Genomic DNA, 17,373 nt, shown 5'->3' on the forward strand with positions numbered 1-17,373 from the left:
ATGGATAAAAAAACACTATCTGTCTATATGCTGCCTACAAAAGACACACTTAGACTTAAAGACGTGAACAAACTAAAACTCAAAGAATGGAAAAAAATATATCCAGCAAACAACAATCAAAAAAGAGCAGGAGTGGCAATATTAATTTCTGACAACATAGCCTTTAAAGTAAAATCGACCACAAAGGATAAGGAAGGACACTATATAATGATTAAAGCATCAATATACCGGGAGGATGTAACCATAATAAATATTTATGCACCCCATGATAGGGCTCCGAAATACATTAAAAAAACTCTAACAGCATTGAAAACAGAGATAGACAGCTCCACAATAATAGTAGGAGGCTACAACACACCACTTTTGGTGAAGGAGAAAACATCCAGAAAGAAGCTCAGTAAAAACATGGATGATCTAAATGCCACAATCAACCAGCTTTGACCTCATAGACATATACAGAACACTCCACCCAAGAGCAGCCAAGTATACTTTCTTTTCCAATGCACATGAAACATTCTCCAGAACAGACCGCGTATTAGGCCATAAAGCAAGCCTTAACAGGATCCAGAACATCTAAGTATTACAAAGCATCTTTTCTGATCACAAAGCCATAAAAGTAGAAATCAATAACAGAAAAAGCAAAGAAAAAAAACCAAACACATGAAAACTGAACAACACCTTGCTCAAAAACTATTGGGTTATAGAAGAAATTAAGGACAGAATAAAGAAATTCACAGAATCAAATGAAAATGAAAACACATTATACCAGAACCCTTGGGACACAGCAAAAGCAGTGTTCAGAGGTCAATTTATAGCAAAAAAGACACACATTCAAAAAGAAGGGCCAAAATCAAAGCAGTAACCCTACAGCTCAAACAAATAGAAAGAGAGCAGCAAAAGAAGCCCTCAGGCACCAGAGGAAAGCAAATAATAAAAATTAGAGCAGAAATAAATTAAATAGAGAATAGAAAAACAATCAAGAGTTAACAAGATCAAAAGCTGGTTCTTTGAAAAGATCACAAAATCATTGGCCAAACTGACAAATGAAAAACAGGAGAGAAGGCAAATAATTCAAATAAGAAATGAGATGGCCGATATTACAACAGACCCAACTGAAATCAAAAGAACCGTAACAGAATACTGTGAAAAACTGTACTCTAACAAATTTGAAAACCTAGAGGAAATAGATAAATTTCTAGAACCACGCTACCTACATAAACTAACACAAAGGGAGGTAGAACAACTAAATAAACCCACAACAAAAGAAGAGATTGAAAAGGTAATTAAAAAACTTCCAACAACAACAAAAAAGCCCTGCCCCTGACGGCTTCACTGGAGAATTCTACCAAACTTTCAGAGAAGAGGTTAACACCACTACTACTAAAGGTATTTCAGAGCATAGGAAAGGATGGAATACTCCCAAACTCATTCTATGAAGCCAGCATCCCACTTTGGTGAGTGGTGTCTGGGTTCTTAAAAGCTAGCAAACAGCCATCTAAAATGCATCAATTCGTCCCAACCCACCTGGAGCAAAGGAGAATGAAGAACACCAAAGACACAAGGAAAATATGAGCCCAAGAGACAGAAAGGGCCACATAAACCAGAGACTCCATTAGCCTGAGACCAGAAGAACTAGATAGTGCCTGGCTACCACCAATGACTCCCCTGACAGGGAACACAACAGAGAGTCCCTGAGGGAGCAGGAGAAAAGTGGGATGCAGAACCCAAGTTCTAGTAAAAAGACCAGACTTAATGGTCTGACTGGGACTGGAGGGACCCCAGAAGATGTGGCCCCTGGACTCTCTGTTAGCCCAAACTAAAGCCATTCCCAAAACCAACTCTTCAGGCAAAGATTAGACTGGACTGTTGTTGTTAGGTACTATCGAGTCGGTTCTGACTCATAGCCACCCTATGTACCATAGAATGAAATACTGCCCCATCTTGCGCCATCCTCATGATCGTTGTTATGCTTGAGCTCGTTGTTGCAGCCACTGTATCAATCCATCTTGTTGAGGGTCTTCCTCTTTTCTGCTGACCCTCTACATTACCAAGCATGATGTCCTTCTCCAGGGATTGATCCCTCCTGACAACATGTCCGAAGTATGTAAGAAGCAATCTCACCATCCTTGCTTCTAAGGAGTATTCTGGTTGTACTTCTTTCAAAACAGATTTATTCATTCTTTTGGCAGTCTGTGGTATATTCAATATTCTTTACCAACACCAGAATTCAAAGGTGTCAATTCTTCCCTATTCATTGTCCAGCTTTTGCATGCATATGATGCAACTGAAAATACCATGGCTTACGTCAGGAGCACCTTAATCTTCAAGGTGACGTCTTTGCTTTTCAACACTTTGAAGAGGTCCTTTGCAGCAGATTTGCCTAGTGCAATGCTTCTTTTGATTTCCTGACTGTTGCTTCCATGGGCATTGATTGTGGATCCAAGTAAAATGAAATCCTTGACAACTTCAGTCTTTTCTCTGTTTATCATGATGTGGCTTATTGGTCCAGTTGTGAGGATTTTTGTTTTCTATATGTTGAGGTGTAATCCATACTGAAGGTGTTGTCTTTGATCTTCATCAGTAAGTGCTTCAAGTCCTCTTCACTTTGAGCAAGCAAGGTTGTGTCATCTGCATAGCGCAGGTTATTAATGAGTCTTCCTCCAATCCAGATGCCCCAATCTTCTTCATGTAGTCCAGCTTCTCTGATTATTTGCTCAGCATTCAGATTGAGTAGGTATAGTGAAAGCATACAACCCTGAAGACGTCTTAGGCTGGACTATAATACATTAAATGATACTTGTGAAGAGTGTGTTTCTTAATTTAAGTAGATACATGAGCCTAAACGGGCAGCTCCTGAAAAGGCCGGAAGGGACAGGAGCTGGTTAAATAAAAGGTGGAAAGGAGTGCGCTGTCACATTACAGGGAGAGCAACTACGGTTGCATAACAATGTGTGTATAAATTTTTGTATGAGAAACTATTGTGAGCTGTAAACTTTTACTTAAAACACAATACAAAAAAAAAAAGACTATATAAAATAAAATTAAAAAACAAAGACCGTGCAAAAAGTACTAAGTTCCTGTATAACTCTTCTCACTGCTCAGTTTCTTCTATTATTAACGTCTTGCGTTCCTGTGGTACATTTCTTATGAATCAATGGATGAACAAAATATTGATATATTATTATTAACTAATGTTCATAGTTTACATTAGGGTGTACTTTTTCTATTGTACAGTCCTATGGGTTTTGCCAGGAGTTCCTGGGTGGCACAAATGGTTAAGCACTTGACTACTGACAAGTTTGTAGTTTGAACCCACCCAGAGGTGCCTCAGAAAACAGGCCTGACAATCAGCTTCAGAAAGGCCACAGCCTTGAAATCCCTACGGAGCAGTTCAACTCTGCATGCAGGGGGGTCACGGTGAGTTAGAGTTGACTTGATGGCAACTAACAAGGACAACTTGAGTTTTGCCGGTTGTGCTCCTGCATATTTACCCAAATGAACTGAAAATATATGTCCATATGAAAACTTGCACATGAATATTTATAGCAACTTTATTCATAATTGCCAAAAATTTGAAAGAAATAGGTGAATGAATAAACAAATTTTGGTACATTCATTCTATGATAAAAAGAAATGAACAATCAAGCCATGAAAGAAATGAAAGAGGCTTAAATGCATATTGGTTAGTAAGAGAAGCCAGTCTGAAAAATCTATACACTGTGTGTCATGGATTGAGTTGTGTCCCCCAAAAATATGTGTATCACTTTGTCTAGGCCATGATTCCCAGTATTGTGTGATTGGCCACCATTTGGGCATCTGATGTGATTTTCCTATGTATTGTAAATTCTACCTCTATGATGTTAATGAAATGGGGTAGGTGGCAGTTATGTTAATGAGGCAGTACTCAATCTACAAGGCTGGATTGTGTCTTGAGCCAATCTCTTTTGAGATATAAAAGAGAAGTGAGCAAAGAGACAGCGGGAGCTCATACCACCAAGAAAGCAGTGCCAGGAAGCATAGCGGATCATTTGGACTCAGAGCTCCTATGCGAAGAAGTGAGGTCCAGGGGAAGATTGATGAGAAGGGCCTTCCCCCAGAGCCGACAGACAGAGAAACATTTCCCTGGAGCTGATGCCCTGAATTTGGACTTCTAGCTTACTAAACTCTGAGAGAATAAAATTCTGTTTGTTAAAGCCACCCACTTGTGGTGTTTCTGTTACAGCAGCACTAAATGACTACGACAGAATTTGATACTGGGAGTGGGGTGCTGCTCTAACAGATACCTGAAATACAGAAGTGGTTTTGAAACTGTGAATGGATAGAGGACTCAGAAGGAACTGAGGAGAACTGTTAACACCAGAGACAGCACAGATGGTGAGAAAAAGAGCAGACGGCCAGCAGCAGCAGAGGACCAGAAGCGGCAGAGAATAGGTAGTAGCAGAACCAGGAGACCAGTGCTAGGCCACTCTGGAGGTGACCCACAGAGCAAGAGAGCTGAGTGCCTTTGTGCAGGTGGTTTCCTGGCAGAGTGGGGTGCCTCTGGGAACTTATTGGTGGAGTTAAAGAGCTTTGGAACACTTGCTCCAACAGGGCAGATACAGGTGAAGAGGCTCCAGGGGCCAAGAGGCCAAGAAACTAGGAAGCAGGAGCTAAAGAGATAAGGAACACAGGAAGCTGAGCTGCTTCAGTCTCAAAGGGTATGGCCATAGCCTCTGGGGTTTCAAAGGGTGGAATCATGGCCTCTGGTGTTTCTAAGGGTGGAGTCACCACTCAGATAGTTTAGGAAAATGGTGCGCCTAAAGCCAAAGAGCAGAGTTGCCGTCCCAGTGAGCCAGTAAGGTGGAGGTGAAGCCTAGGGACAAGGGGCCTCCACTCAGAATCAGGAGAGTGTGGCCAGTGCCTAGAGTCTGTAGGGCAGGGACATTAAGTAAATGGTCTCAGAGAACAGGATTATTTTCAAAGCCTTGAGGGCTAATGTAATGTGTTCTACTGACTTGTTTGGTGCCTGTTGTCTCTTCTTTCCCTCTAATTTCTTCCATTTGTAATGTAAACATCTAGTGTGTGCCTGTTCCATCATTTTACTTTAGAAGCAGATAACTTGTATTCTAGATTTCGCAGATGAAGAAGAATTTTTGGATTTTGGGCTTGGAGTTGATTTAAGACTTTTGCTATGATATGATGGGATGAATGTGTTTTACATGTGGCAAGCACATGAATTTTCAGGAGCCAAAGGGTGGAAAGTCATGGATTGAATTGTGTCCCCCAAAAATATGTGTATCACTTTGGCTAGGTCATGATTCCCAGTATTTTGTGATTTGCCACCATTTTGTTATCTGATGTGATTTTCCTATGTGTCGTAAATCCCGTTTCTATGATGTTGATGAGATGGGATTAGCAGCAGTTATGTCAATGAGACAGGACTCAAGCTACAAGACTGGGTTGTGTCTTAAGCCAATCTCTTTTGAGATATAAAAGAGAGAAGCAAGCAAGGAGACATGGCAACCTCATACCACCAAGAAAGGAGCACTGGGAGCTGGGGTCGCATTCTTTGGACCTGGGGTCCCTGTGCTGAGAATCTCCTAGTCTGGGGGAAGATTGATGACCAGGACCTTCCTCCAGAGCCGACAGAGAGAGAATGCCTTCCCCTGGAGCTGATGCCCTGAATTCGGACTTCTGCTATACTAGACTGTGAGAGAATAAATTTTTCTTCGTTAAAGCCATCCACTTGTGGTATTTCTGTTATAGCAGCACTAGATGACTAAGACAAATATATAGAGTAGAACATATACCAATTCAATAATTTCTATGTGTACAATTCAGTGACATTAATTACGTTCTTCAAGTTGTACAACCATTTTCACCGTCCTTTCCTGAATTGTTTCTCCTCCATTGACATAAACTCACTTCCCCCTAAGTTTCCTAATCTTTTGAGCTGCTGTTGTCAATTTGATCCCATATAGTTATTTAAAAGTGCACAATGCTCAAAGCAGGCATTCTTTACTAATTAAGCCAAACTACTGTTTGGTTTCCCCCATGCGTCTATCAGCTTGTTGTACTGTGGGGGCTTGAGTGTTGCTGTGATGCTGGAAGCTATGCCACCTGTATTCAAATACCAGCAGGGTCACTCATGGCAGAATGGTTTCAGCTGAGCTTCCAGGCTAAGGCAGACAAGGAAGAAAGACCCAGTGGTCTACTTATGAAAAGAACCTGTGAAAACCTTATGAATAGCAGCAGAACATTGCCTGATACATGTTATCAGGAGGGATCAGACCCTGGAGAAGGACATCATGCTTGGTAAAGTAGAGGGTCAGTGAAAAAGAGGAAGATCTTCAATGTGATGGATTGACACAGTGGCTGCAATAACAAGCCTAAGCATAACAACAATTGTGAGGATGACGCAGTATTTCGTTCTGTTGTACATGGAGTCGCCATGAGTTGGAACTGACTCGACAGCACCTAACGGTAACGACACTGTTTGGTTTAAAGAAGACTTCAGGAGATAATTTTGTTTTAAAGCTTAAAGATTTTTTCAGGCCAATAGTCTGAGGGTTCATCCAACCTTAGTGGTTCCATAATTCTGGATTCCATGAGAATTTGAAATTCTATTACACGTTTTCCCCGTTTTGATTGGGGTGTTTGAGGATTTTTTGACTACTGATTTAATATCTTCGCTTGTTACATGTCTGCTAAGATTGTCCATTTCTTCCTGAGTCAATTTAGGTAGTTTATATGAGTCTAGGAATCTGGCCATTTCATTTAGGTCATCTAGTTTCTTGCCATACAATTGTTCACTGTATTCTCTTTTAATTCTTTTTATTTCTGTAAGGTCTGTAGTAAGGGCCTCATTTTCACTTCTGACCTACTGTAGATTTTAATTTGTATTTCTTATGAAATGTTATATTAAACATCTTTTCATGTTTTTAAGGCTTATTTTCAGTTTTTTTCATAGCTTTGCCCATTTTTTAAATAGGTTGTTGATCTTTTTTTTTTTTTTTTTCCCTTTAAGATTTTAGAAGCTCTTTATATATTAGGTACTTGTCTGTGAAAAAAGTTGCAATAACTTTTTCCAGTTTCTTCACTGGCATTTTAATTTCCCTTAAGGCATTTTTTCCACACAAAATTGTCATCTTATACAGGAAATTTTATCAGTATTTTCTTTCATTCTTCTAGATTTTGGATTACTTCAGGTTATAAAATGATTTATCCATGTTTACTTCTAGAATTTATATGTTTACATTTTTTCTTTTAGATCCCTCGGCCATTGATTGTTTCCAAATCTCCTGGAGTACACAGTCAAAATGGCCTCACTCCATGATCTTAAAAGGATGATACTGAGTCACATCAACCTTCTTGCCTAGGAGCTGTATTTTATGAAATGCTTGCTTCCTTCTTCATCCCTCTGTCAACACTAACAGGACATGAAAGGAGCTCAGTGATGCTTCCAAAGATGCCCAGACTTCAACTCAAGAGATTATTATTTTTTTTTATTAACTTTTATTGAGCTTCAAGTGAACGTTTACAAATCAAGTCAGACTGTCACATATAAGTTTATATACACCTTACTCCGTACTCCCACTTGCTCTTGCCCTAATGAGTCAGCCCTTCCAGTCTCTCCTTTCGTGACAATTTTGCCAGCTTCCAACTCTCTCTATCCTCCCATCCCCCCTCCAGACAGGAGATGCCAACACAGTCTCAAGTGTCCACCCGATATAATTAGCTCACTCTTCATCAGCATCTCTCTTCTACCCACTGTCCAGTCCCTTTCATGTCTGATGAGTTGTCTTCGGGAATGGTTCCTGTCCTGTGCCAACAGAAGGTTTGGGGACCATGACCACCGGGATTCCTCTAGTCTCAGTCAGACCATTAAGTTTGGTCTTTTTATGAGAATTTGGGATCTGCATCCCACTGATTTCCTGTTCCCTCAGGAGTTCTCTGTTGTGCTCCCTGTCAGGGCAGTCATCGATTGTGGCCGGGCACCAACTAGTTCTTCTGGTCTCAGGATGATGTAGGTCTCTGGTTCATGTGGCCCTTTCTGTCTCTTGGGCTCTTAGTTATCGTGTGACCTTGGTGTTCTTCATTCTCCTTTGATCCAGGTGGGTTGAGACCAACTGATGCATCTTAGATGGCCGCTTGTTAGCATTTAAGACCCCAGATGCCACATTTCAAAGTGGGATGCAGAATGTTTTCATAATAGAATTATTTTGCCAATTGACTTAGAAGTCCCCTTAAACCATGGTCCCCAAACCCCCGCCCTTGCTCCGCTGACCTTTGAAGCATTCATTTTATCCCGGAAACTTCTTTGCTTTTGGTCCAGTCCTGTTGAGCTGACCTTCCATGTATTGAGTATTGTCCTTCCTTCACCTAAAGCAGTTCTTATCTACTAACTAATCAGTAAAAAACCCTCTCCCACCTTCCCTCCCTCCCCCCCTCGTAACCACAAAAGTATGTGTTCTTCTCAGTTTATATTATTTCTCAAGAACTTATAATAGTGGTCTTATACAATATTTGTCCTTTTGCCTCTGACTAATTTCACTCAGCATAATGCCTTCCAGGTTCCTCCATGTTATGAAATGTTTCACAGATTCGTCACTGTTCTTTATCGATGCGTAGTATTCCATTGTGTGAATATACCACAATTTATTTACCCATTCATCCGTTGATGGACACCTTGGTTGCTTCCAGCTTTTTGCTATTGTAAACAGAGCTGCAATAAACATGGGTGTGCATGTATCTGTTTGTGTGAAGGCTCTTATTTCTCTAGGGTATATTCCGAGGAGTGGGATTTCTGGGTTGTATGGTAGTTCTATTTCTAACTGTTTAAGATAACGCCAGATAGATTTCCAAAGTGGTTGTACCATTTTACATTCCCACCAGCAGTGTATAAGAGTTCCAATCTCTCCGCAGCCTCTCCAACATTTATTATTTTGTATTTTTTGGATTAATGCCATCCTTGTTGGAGTGAGATGGAATCTCATCGTAGTTTTAATTTGCATTTCTCTAATGGCTAATGATCGAGAGCATTTTCTCATGTATCTGTTAGCTGCCTGAATATCTTCTTTAGTGAGGTGCGTGTTCATATCGTTTGCCCACTTCTTGATTGGGTTGTTTGTCTTTTTGTGGTTGAGTTTTGACAGAATCATATAGATTTTAGAGATCAGGCGCTGGTCGGAGATGTCATAGCTGAAAATTCTTTCCCAGTCTGTAGGTGGTCTTTTTACTCTTTTGGTGAAGTCTTTAGATGAGCATAGGTGTTTGATTTTTAGGAGCTCCCAGTTATCTGGTTTCTCTTCGTCATTTTTGGTAATGTTTTGTATTCTGTTTATGCCTTGTATTAGGGCTCCTAACGTTGTCCCTATTTTTTCTTCTATGATCTTTATCATTTTAGTCTTTATGTTTAGGTCTTTGATCCACTTGGCGTTAGTTTTTGTGCATGGTGTGAGGTATGGGTCCTGTTTCATTTTTTTGCAAATGGATATCCAGTTATGCCAGCACCATTTGTTAAAAAGACTATCTTTTCCCCAATGAACTGACACTGGGCCTTTGTCAAATATCAGCTGCTCATATGTGGATGGATTTGTATCTGGGTTCTCAATTCTGTTCCACTGGTCTATGTGTCTGTTTTTGTACCAGTACCAGGCTGTTTTGACTACTGTGGCTGTATAATAGGTTCTGAAATCAGGTAGAGTGAGGCCTCCCACTTTCTTCTTCTTTTTCAGTACTCCTTTGCTTATCCGAGGCTTCTTTCCCTTTCATATGAAGTTGGTGATTTGTTTCTCTATCACCTTAAAAAATGACATTGGAATTTGGATCGGAAGTGCACTGTATGTATAGATGGCTTTTGGTAGAATAGACATTTTTACTATGTTAAGTCTTCCTGTCCATGAGCAAGGTATGTTTTTCCACTTAAGTATGTCCTTTTTAATTTCTTGTAGTGGAGCTTTGTAGTTTTCTTTGTATAGGTCTTTTACATCCTTGGTAAGATTTATTCCTAAGTATTTTATCTTCTTGGGGGCTACTGTGAATGGTATTGATTTGGTGATTTCCTCTTCGATGTTCTTTTTGTTGATGTAGAGGAATCCAAGGGATTTTTGTATGTTTATCTTATAACCTGAGACTCTGCCAAACTCTTCTATTAGTTTCAGTAGTTTTCTGGAGGATTCCTTGGGGTTTTCTGCATATAAGATCATGTCATCTGCAAATAGAGATAATTTTACTTCCTCTTTGCCAATCCGGATGCCCTTTATTTCTTTGTCTAGCCTAATTGCTCTGGATAGGGCTTCTAGCACAATGTTGAATAAGAGCGATGATAAAGGGCATCCTTGTCTGGTTCCCGTTCTCAAGGGAAATGCTTTCAGACTCTCTCCATTTAGAGTGATGTTGGCTGTTGGCTTTGCATAGATGCCCTTTATTATGTTGAGGAATTTTCCTTCAATTCGTATTTTGGTGAGAGTTTTTATCATAAATGGGTGTTGGACTTCCTCAAATGCCTTTTCTGCATCGATTGATAAGATCATGTGGTTTTTGTCTTTTGTTTTATTTATATGGTGGATTACATTAATGGTTTTTCTAATATTAAACCTGCCTTGCGTACCTGGTATAAATCCCACTTGGTCGTGGTGAATTATTTTTTTGATATGTTGTTGAATTCTATTGGCTAGACTTTTGCTGAGGATTTTTGCATCTACGTTCATGAAGGATATAGGTCTGTAATTTTCTTTTTTTGTAATGTCTTTACCCGGTTTTGGTATCAGGGAGATGGTGGCTTCATAGAATGAGTTGGGTAGTATTCCGTCATTTTCTATGCTTTAAATTCCTTTAGTAGTAGTGGTGTTATCTCTTCTCTGAAAGTTCGGTAGAACTCTGCAGTATAGCCATCCGGGCCAGGGCTTTTTTTGGGGGGGAGTTTTTTGATTACTGTTTCAATCTCTTTTTTTGTTATGGGTCTGTTTAGTTGTTCTACTTCTGATTGTGTTAGTTTAGGTAGGTAGTGTTTTTCCAGGAATTCATCCATTTCTTCTAGGTTTGCAAATTTGTTAGAGTACAGTTTTTTGTAATAATCTGATATGATTCTTTTAATTTCAGTTGGGTCTCCTGTGATGTGGCCCTTCTCGTTTCTTATTCGGGTTATTTGTTTCCTTTCCTGTATTTCTTTAGTCAGTCTGGCCAATGGTTTATCAATTTTGTTAATTTTTTCAAAGAACTAGCTTTTGGCTTTGTTAATTCTTTCAATTGTTTTTCTGTTCTCTAATTCATTTAGTTCAGCTCTAATTTTTATTATTTGTTTTCTTCTGGTGCCTGATGGATTCTTTTGTTGCTCACTTTCTATTTGTTCAAGTTGTAGGGACAGTTCTCTGATTTTGGCGCTTTCTTCTTTTCGTATGTGTGCATTTATCAATATAAATTGGCCTCTGAGCACTGCTTTTGCTGTGTCCAGAGGTTTTGATAGGAAGTATTTTCATTCTCGTTGCATTCTATGAATTTCCTTATTCCCTGCTTAATGTCTTCTATAACCCAGTCTTTTTTCAGGAGGGTATTGTTCAGTTTCCAAGTATTTGATTTCTTTTCCCTAGTTTTTCTGTTATTGATTTCTACTTTTATTGCCTTGTGGTCTGAGAAGATGCTTTGTAATATTTCGATGTTTTGGATTCTGCAAAGGTTTGTTTTATGACCTAATATGTGGTCTATTCTAGAGAATGTTCCATGTGCACTAGAAAAAAAAGTATACTTTGCAGCAGTTGGGCGGAGAGTTCTGTATAAGTCAATGAGGTCAAGTTGGTTGATTGTTGTAATTAGGTCTTCCGTGTCTCTATTGAGCTGCTTACTGGATGTCCTGTCCTTCTCCGAAAGTGGTGTGTTGAAGTCTCCTACTATAATTGTGGAGGTGTCTATCTCACTTTTCAGTTCTGTTAAAATTTGATTTATGTATCTTGAAGCCCTGTCATTGGGTGCATAAATATTTAATATGGTTATATCTTCCTGATCAATTGTCCCTTTTATCATTATGTAGTGTCCTTCTTTATCCTTTGTGGTGGATTTAACTTTAAAGTCTATTTTGTCAGAAATTAATATTGCTATTCCTGCTCTTTTTTGCTTATTGTTTGCTTGATATATTTTTTTCCATCCTTTGAGTGTTAGTTTGTTTGTGTCTCTAAGTCTAAGGTGTGTCTCTTGTAGGCAGCATATAGACGGATCGTGTTTCTTTATCCAGTCCGAGACTCTCTGTCTCTTTATTGGTGCATTTAGTCCATTTACATTCAGCGTAATTATAGATAAATAAGTGTTTAGTGTTGTCATTTTGATGCCTTTTTATGTGTGTTGTTGGGAATTTCATTTTTCCACCTACTTTTTTGTGCTGAGACGTTTTTCTTTGTAAATTGTGTGTTCCTCATTTTCATAGTATTTGTCTTTATGTTTGTTGAGTCGTGATGTTTTTCTTGGCTTTTATTTTGAGTTATGGAGTTGTTATACCTCTTTGTGGTTACCTTAATATTTACCCCTATTTTTCTAAGTAAAAAACCTAACTTGTATTGTCCTATATCGCCTTGTATCCCTCTCCATATGGCAGTTCTATGCCACCTGTATTTAGTCCCTCTTTTTGATTATTGTGATCTTTTACATATTGACTTTAATGATTCCCTGTTTTGAGCATTTTTTTTTAATTAATCTTAATTTGTTTTTGTGATTTCCCTGTTTGAGTTGATATCAGGATGTTCTGTTCTGTGACCTTGTGTTGTGCTGGTATCTGATATTATTGGTTTTCTGACCAAACAATTTCCTTTAGTATTTCTTGTAGCTTTGGTTTGGTTTTTGAAAATTCTCTAAGCTTGTGTTTATCTGTAAATAGCTTAATTTCGCCTTCATATTTCAGAGAGAGTTTTGCTGGATATATGATCCTTGGCTGGCAGTTTTTCTCCTTCGGTGCTCTGTGTATGTCATCCCATCGCCTTCTTGCCTGCATGGTTTCTGCTGAGTAGTCTGAACTTATTCTTATTGATTCTCCCTTGAAGGAGACCTTTCTTTTATCCCTGGCTGCTTTTAAAATTTTCTCTTTATCTTTGGTTTTGGCAAGTTTGATGATAATATGTCTTGGTGTTTTTCTTTTTGGATCAATCTTAAATGGGGTTCGATGAGCATCTTGGATAGATATCCTTTCGTCTTTCATGATGTCAGGGAAGTTTTCTGTCAGCAGATCTTCAACTATTCTCTCTGTGTTTTCTGTCCTCCCTCCCTGTTCTGGGACTCCAATCGCACGCAAGTTATCCTTCTTGATAGAGTCCCACATGATTCTTAGGGTTTCTTCATTTTTTTTTTTAATTCTTTTATCTGATTTTTTTTCAGCTATGTTGGTGTTAATTCCCTGGTCCTCCAGATTTCCCAGTCTGCATTCTAATTGCTCGAGTCTGCTCCTCTGACTTCCTATTGCGTTGTCTAATTCTGTAATTTTGTTGTTAATCTTTTGGATTTCTACATGCTGTCTCTCTATGGACTCTTGCAACTTATTAATTTTTTCACTACGTTCTTAAATAATCTTTTTGAGTTCTTCAACTGTTTTATCAGTGTGTTCCTTGGCTTTTTCTGCAGATTGCCTTATTTCATTTCTGAGGTCATCCCTGATGTCTTGAAGCATTCTGTAAATTAGTTTTTTATAGTCTGTATCTGATAATTCCAGGATTGTATCTTCATTTGGGAAAGATTTTGATTCTTTTGTTTGGGGGGTTGTAGAAGCTGTCATGGTCTGCTTCTTTATGTGGTTTGATATCGACTGCTGTCTCCGAGCCATCAAAAAAAAGATATAGTAGTGATTTATTCTATATTTGCTCACTGAGTGTTATCTTGATTTGTTTTCTTTCAATATATGTGGATGGGCTACTAGATTGTGCTGTCTTGTTTGTTGTAGCCCTTGACTTACTTATGACCTATTACCAGCTAGTTTGGGCTGTTGCCAGATATATATGCCTGAGTCTATTCACTATTCTTGAGTAGAATCTGATTTTGGGCCATCAAGTGTGTGCTGTACCCTAACACCTATCCACCTCGAGAAGTAGTGGTGATAGTTGTGTGCACCAGATTCTATTAGCAGCTGGGGTTCACACTGCAGGGGAGGCAGGATGCTGACAGGCTTCCCCCAAGTGTCAGTGAGGTAGGTGTGTCTCTATTCCTATAGCATCTTGGTGGGTGGGCTCTGTAGCTGTACCTTAGGCCCCCAATGCAAGTACCTCTACTGATTGGTAGGTGTCACCCTCCTTAGACCCCTAAGACAAGAGGATAGATGGTCTGGGGGGAGCTTCAGCCCTCAGTTCCCTGTTGTGGGTCAGTTAGGGCTCTGTTGAATAAGCAGAGATATCGGACCTGGGAAACTTATTTTTTCAGTAAATCCACTAAAAAAATGCAGTCAGATCCCTTTCAGAACTGCCTTTGCATTATAAAAGCCCCCTTGTTCCCTGTAAGGATGAAAGCCCGAGATTTGGATCATATATACTTGGCTGGAGCTGGTTCTGTGTTTTTAGTCCAATTAGGGAAGGATTTTTGGTCCCTGGGTTTTTTGTGGTTGCTTCTCTCAGGCTGGAAGAATGGGTTAGGAAAAGACCAAAAAAAAAAAAAAAAGGGAAAAACAAAGCTGCGGAGCTGGAGCCGTTCTCCCTCTGGCTCAGGATATTCCAATGTTAATGAAGCCGCCTGGGAAGGGGAGGGGAGGTTTCAGAAAAACAGCAGAGAGTAGCACCCCGGTATATAGCCAAAGTTGCTTATCTTGCTTGGGATGACTATTTTATCTGAGATTCCCAAGGGACGTGTAGCCTATGTGTGCTGGCTGTGTGGAGATTGTCCCTGAGGGTCTGGCCCGCTGAAGCTGCGGTCAGATCCTCCGCTGCCAGTCCAAAGCCCAGCGTCAAGGTTCCCCTGCTGGGACACTGCACTCCCGGCTCCAAAATCAGTTGCTGTGTCCTGGGGACTTCTCGTCCTGCCAGCTGCGTCGCCGCACCGCCCACGCAGACCAGCTGGGCCCCCTCCCGGGGTTAGTTCGGGGGGTAGGGCTGTGCCCCGTGTTTGTGCCGTGGCCGGATGCCACGTTCAGCTCCCCTGTGCCCAGTCCAAATCCCGGCGCCAAGGTTCCCCGGCTGGGACGCTGCACTCCCGGCTCCAAAACCAGTCACTGCCTCCCGGGGACTTCTCCTCCCACCAGCCGCGTGGCCGTGCCACCCGCGTGGACCGGCTGGGCCCCCTCCCGGGGTCAGTTCAGGGGGGTAGGGCTGTGCCCCGTGTTTGCGCCGTCACAGATGTCGTGCTCAGCTCCCCTGCTCCCAGTCCTAAGCCCGGCGCCAAGGTTACCTGACTGGGACGTTGGGTTCAGGCTCCGAAAACAGTCACTGCTTCCCCGTAGTTGTTCGTTCTCTGTCTCTGTCACTCAGGTCAACTCTTTAAATCTGTGTTTGTTGTTCAGGGTTCGTAGATTGTCATGTATGTGATCGATTCACTTGTTTTTCTGAGTCTTTGTTGCAAGAGGGATCCAAGGTAGCATCTACCTAGTCAGCCATCTTGGCCCCGACCTCCAAGAGATTATTTTGAAAAGCATTTTAAGAACGTTTTATTTCCCGTTACAGGCTTATGCTTTTTCAGATATCAGAAGATGTAACGAAAAAAGACTTTAATTCGTTCAAGTTTATTTTGGGCCAGAATTATCTCAAATGTAATATGGATTATGACTCGGTAAGACCTGTTACTCCACCAAGTTTTAAAAATCAGAGAAATTTGTGGGAGTTGGTCGGGTGGTGGGAATTTAAAAATGGAGGAAACATGGATTCTCACATTTTTAGCTAGGACCTAATGGTTTTAAAAGAAGCCTGTCATTGATCACATGAGTTGAGGTACAATTCCTTCGTAAACTGTCAAGTGCCACTCTAAATTATCATAAACAAGTCACAGACAGAAGAAAGAACATAAAGGCTAGTTTTTAGACTATGCACAGACCACTGTGGGGACAATCAGAGTTAAGGAACACAGCTGTGTGTCTCAGACATCCCCACTTTTGCCTACGAGTTAGGCAATGCAAGAGTGGACCCAGGTCATTGTAGCCAGAGCCAGAGGCAATGTCAATAGTGTAAGACACACCCAGCACTGTCACCATGACAAGGCTTTTGAGGCCTCAGTCTTGCAGTTCAGACAGTTTCAGTCATCATGTAAAGCCAGTTCACGAACTGCTTCAGCCCAAAGAATGGAGTAAAATCTGAGATGGTTTTCTCTTATCCACTTACTTAGTTCTTTCTGAGCCAAAGTCAGAAAGCACAGAGGTACCCAAGGATCTGTCCTTCACCTAGGACATATTTTTCTGTCTTTGGAGCATCAAGTTAGGAAAAGAGGAGAGGCTCTTGGATTGGAAAAGGTAGAAGAAAATGAAAAATCCCTCTCTCAAATCAAGATGACTTCATCCACTCTTCTCACTATATTTTTCTGCTCTCAGTCATTGCTAGATACATTCATAGAGATGGAGAAGAAAGGTATCCTCGGGGAAAAAAACCTAGAAACCCTGAAAAGTGTATGCAGATTAATTGATAAGAACCTACTGAAGAAAATCAAAGACTATGAAGACCAAGACAGAGGTGGGAATATCCCAATGTCTGTTATTTGGAATTTTTTTCACAATTGAAAAATTAATTTATGCCACAATGTCTCTAACTAAAATGTTTTTGTTGTTTCTATTGTATTGCTTTCAATGTAGAGGAAAGAATGAGCCCTAAAGGAAGTTCAGAAAAAATTCTAAATGTAATACATGGAACAACCTTTATTATTTTATTACTTTTTATTATTCTCATTGCTCCCCTTCATGACCTTCCATATTCATACTTTGATGGACCTGCTATACTAATAACAGAATAAAAGCTCAGTAGCCACTTTTAGTCATCATCTTTATTGAAGGAGGGCGTTATAGATGTCAAAATCGACACTTCTAGCAACCTGAAGCAAACAGGTTGGAAAATTGCATCAATGGCAGCATTTTCCCCTCCTGGCCTTGAGATTTGCTAACTCCACTTTCATTTACATGAAGTTAAAATGAAAAATTGGGGCTCATCTGCATTTATTCTGCCCATTGTTGCTTGTGTTAACTCATTAGACAGCTTGCTCAATGTACTTTTCAGACCTTTTTTTGTCAAAGCAAAACCAGTTTCCTCTGCATTTCAGGTCAAAGGCCCTTAACTATGGGTGAGCAATTGTCCTGGCTTTTTGGTGAGTACAGGCACCTCCTCTCCTCTCCTGATCTTGAGCATCTCCTCCATTGGCCCGCATCTTATCCTCACACTCCAGCCAAATAAGACACAGTTTTCAGTCCTGTCTATCATTTTTCTACCCTAGTAAACTTGGCCAGAGAGTGGAGAAAGA

At 40.3% G+C, this 17,373-nt stretch overlaps 2 protein-coding genes across 7 annotated transcripts in view; both read left to right on the top strand.

Moving 5' to 3' along the window:
- The window catches only part of LOC126077980 (caspase-8-like), a 77,099-nt gene that overhangs the window by 43,547 nt on the left and 16,179 nt on the right, over positions 1 to 17,373 (top strand). For all 5 annotated transcript variants that reach the window (XM_049887836.1, XM_049887838.1, XM_049887839.1 and 2 more), the window contains 3 exons: positions 15,600 to 15,705; positions 16,457 to 16,595; positions 17,176 to 17,220. In XM_049887836.1, coding sequence (XP_049743793.1) covers positions 15,600 to 15,705; positions 16,457 to 16,595; positions 17,176 to 17,220 — 290 coding nt within the window. The remainder of the gene's footprint in view (positions 1 to 15,599; positions 15,706 to 16,456; positions 16,596 to 17,175; positions 17,221 to 17,373) is intronic.
- LOC126077978 (caspase-8-like) overlaps positions 1 to 17,373 on the top strand; it is a 117,680-nt gene that overhangs the window by 43,482 nt on the left and 56,825 nt on the right. The window lies entirely within an intron of this gene.

The sequence above is a fragment of the Elephas maximus genome, chromosome 6, assembly GCF_024166365.1.
Source record: "Elephas maximus indicus isolate mEleMax1 chromosome 6, mEleMax1 primary haplotype, whole genome shotgun sequence".
Lineage (NCBI taxonomy): Eukaryota > Metazoa > Chordata > Mammalia > Proboscidea > Elephantidae > Elephas > Elephas maximus.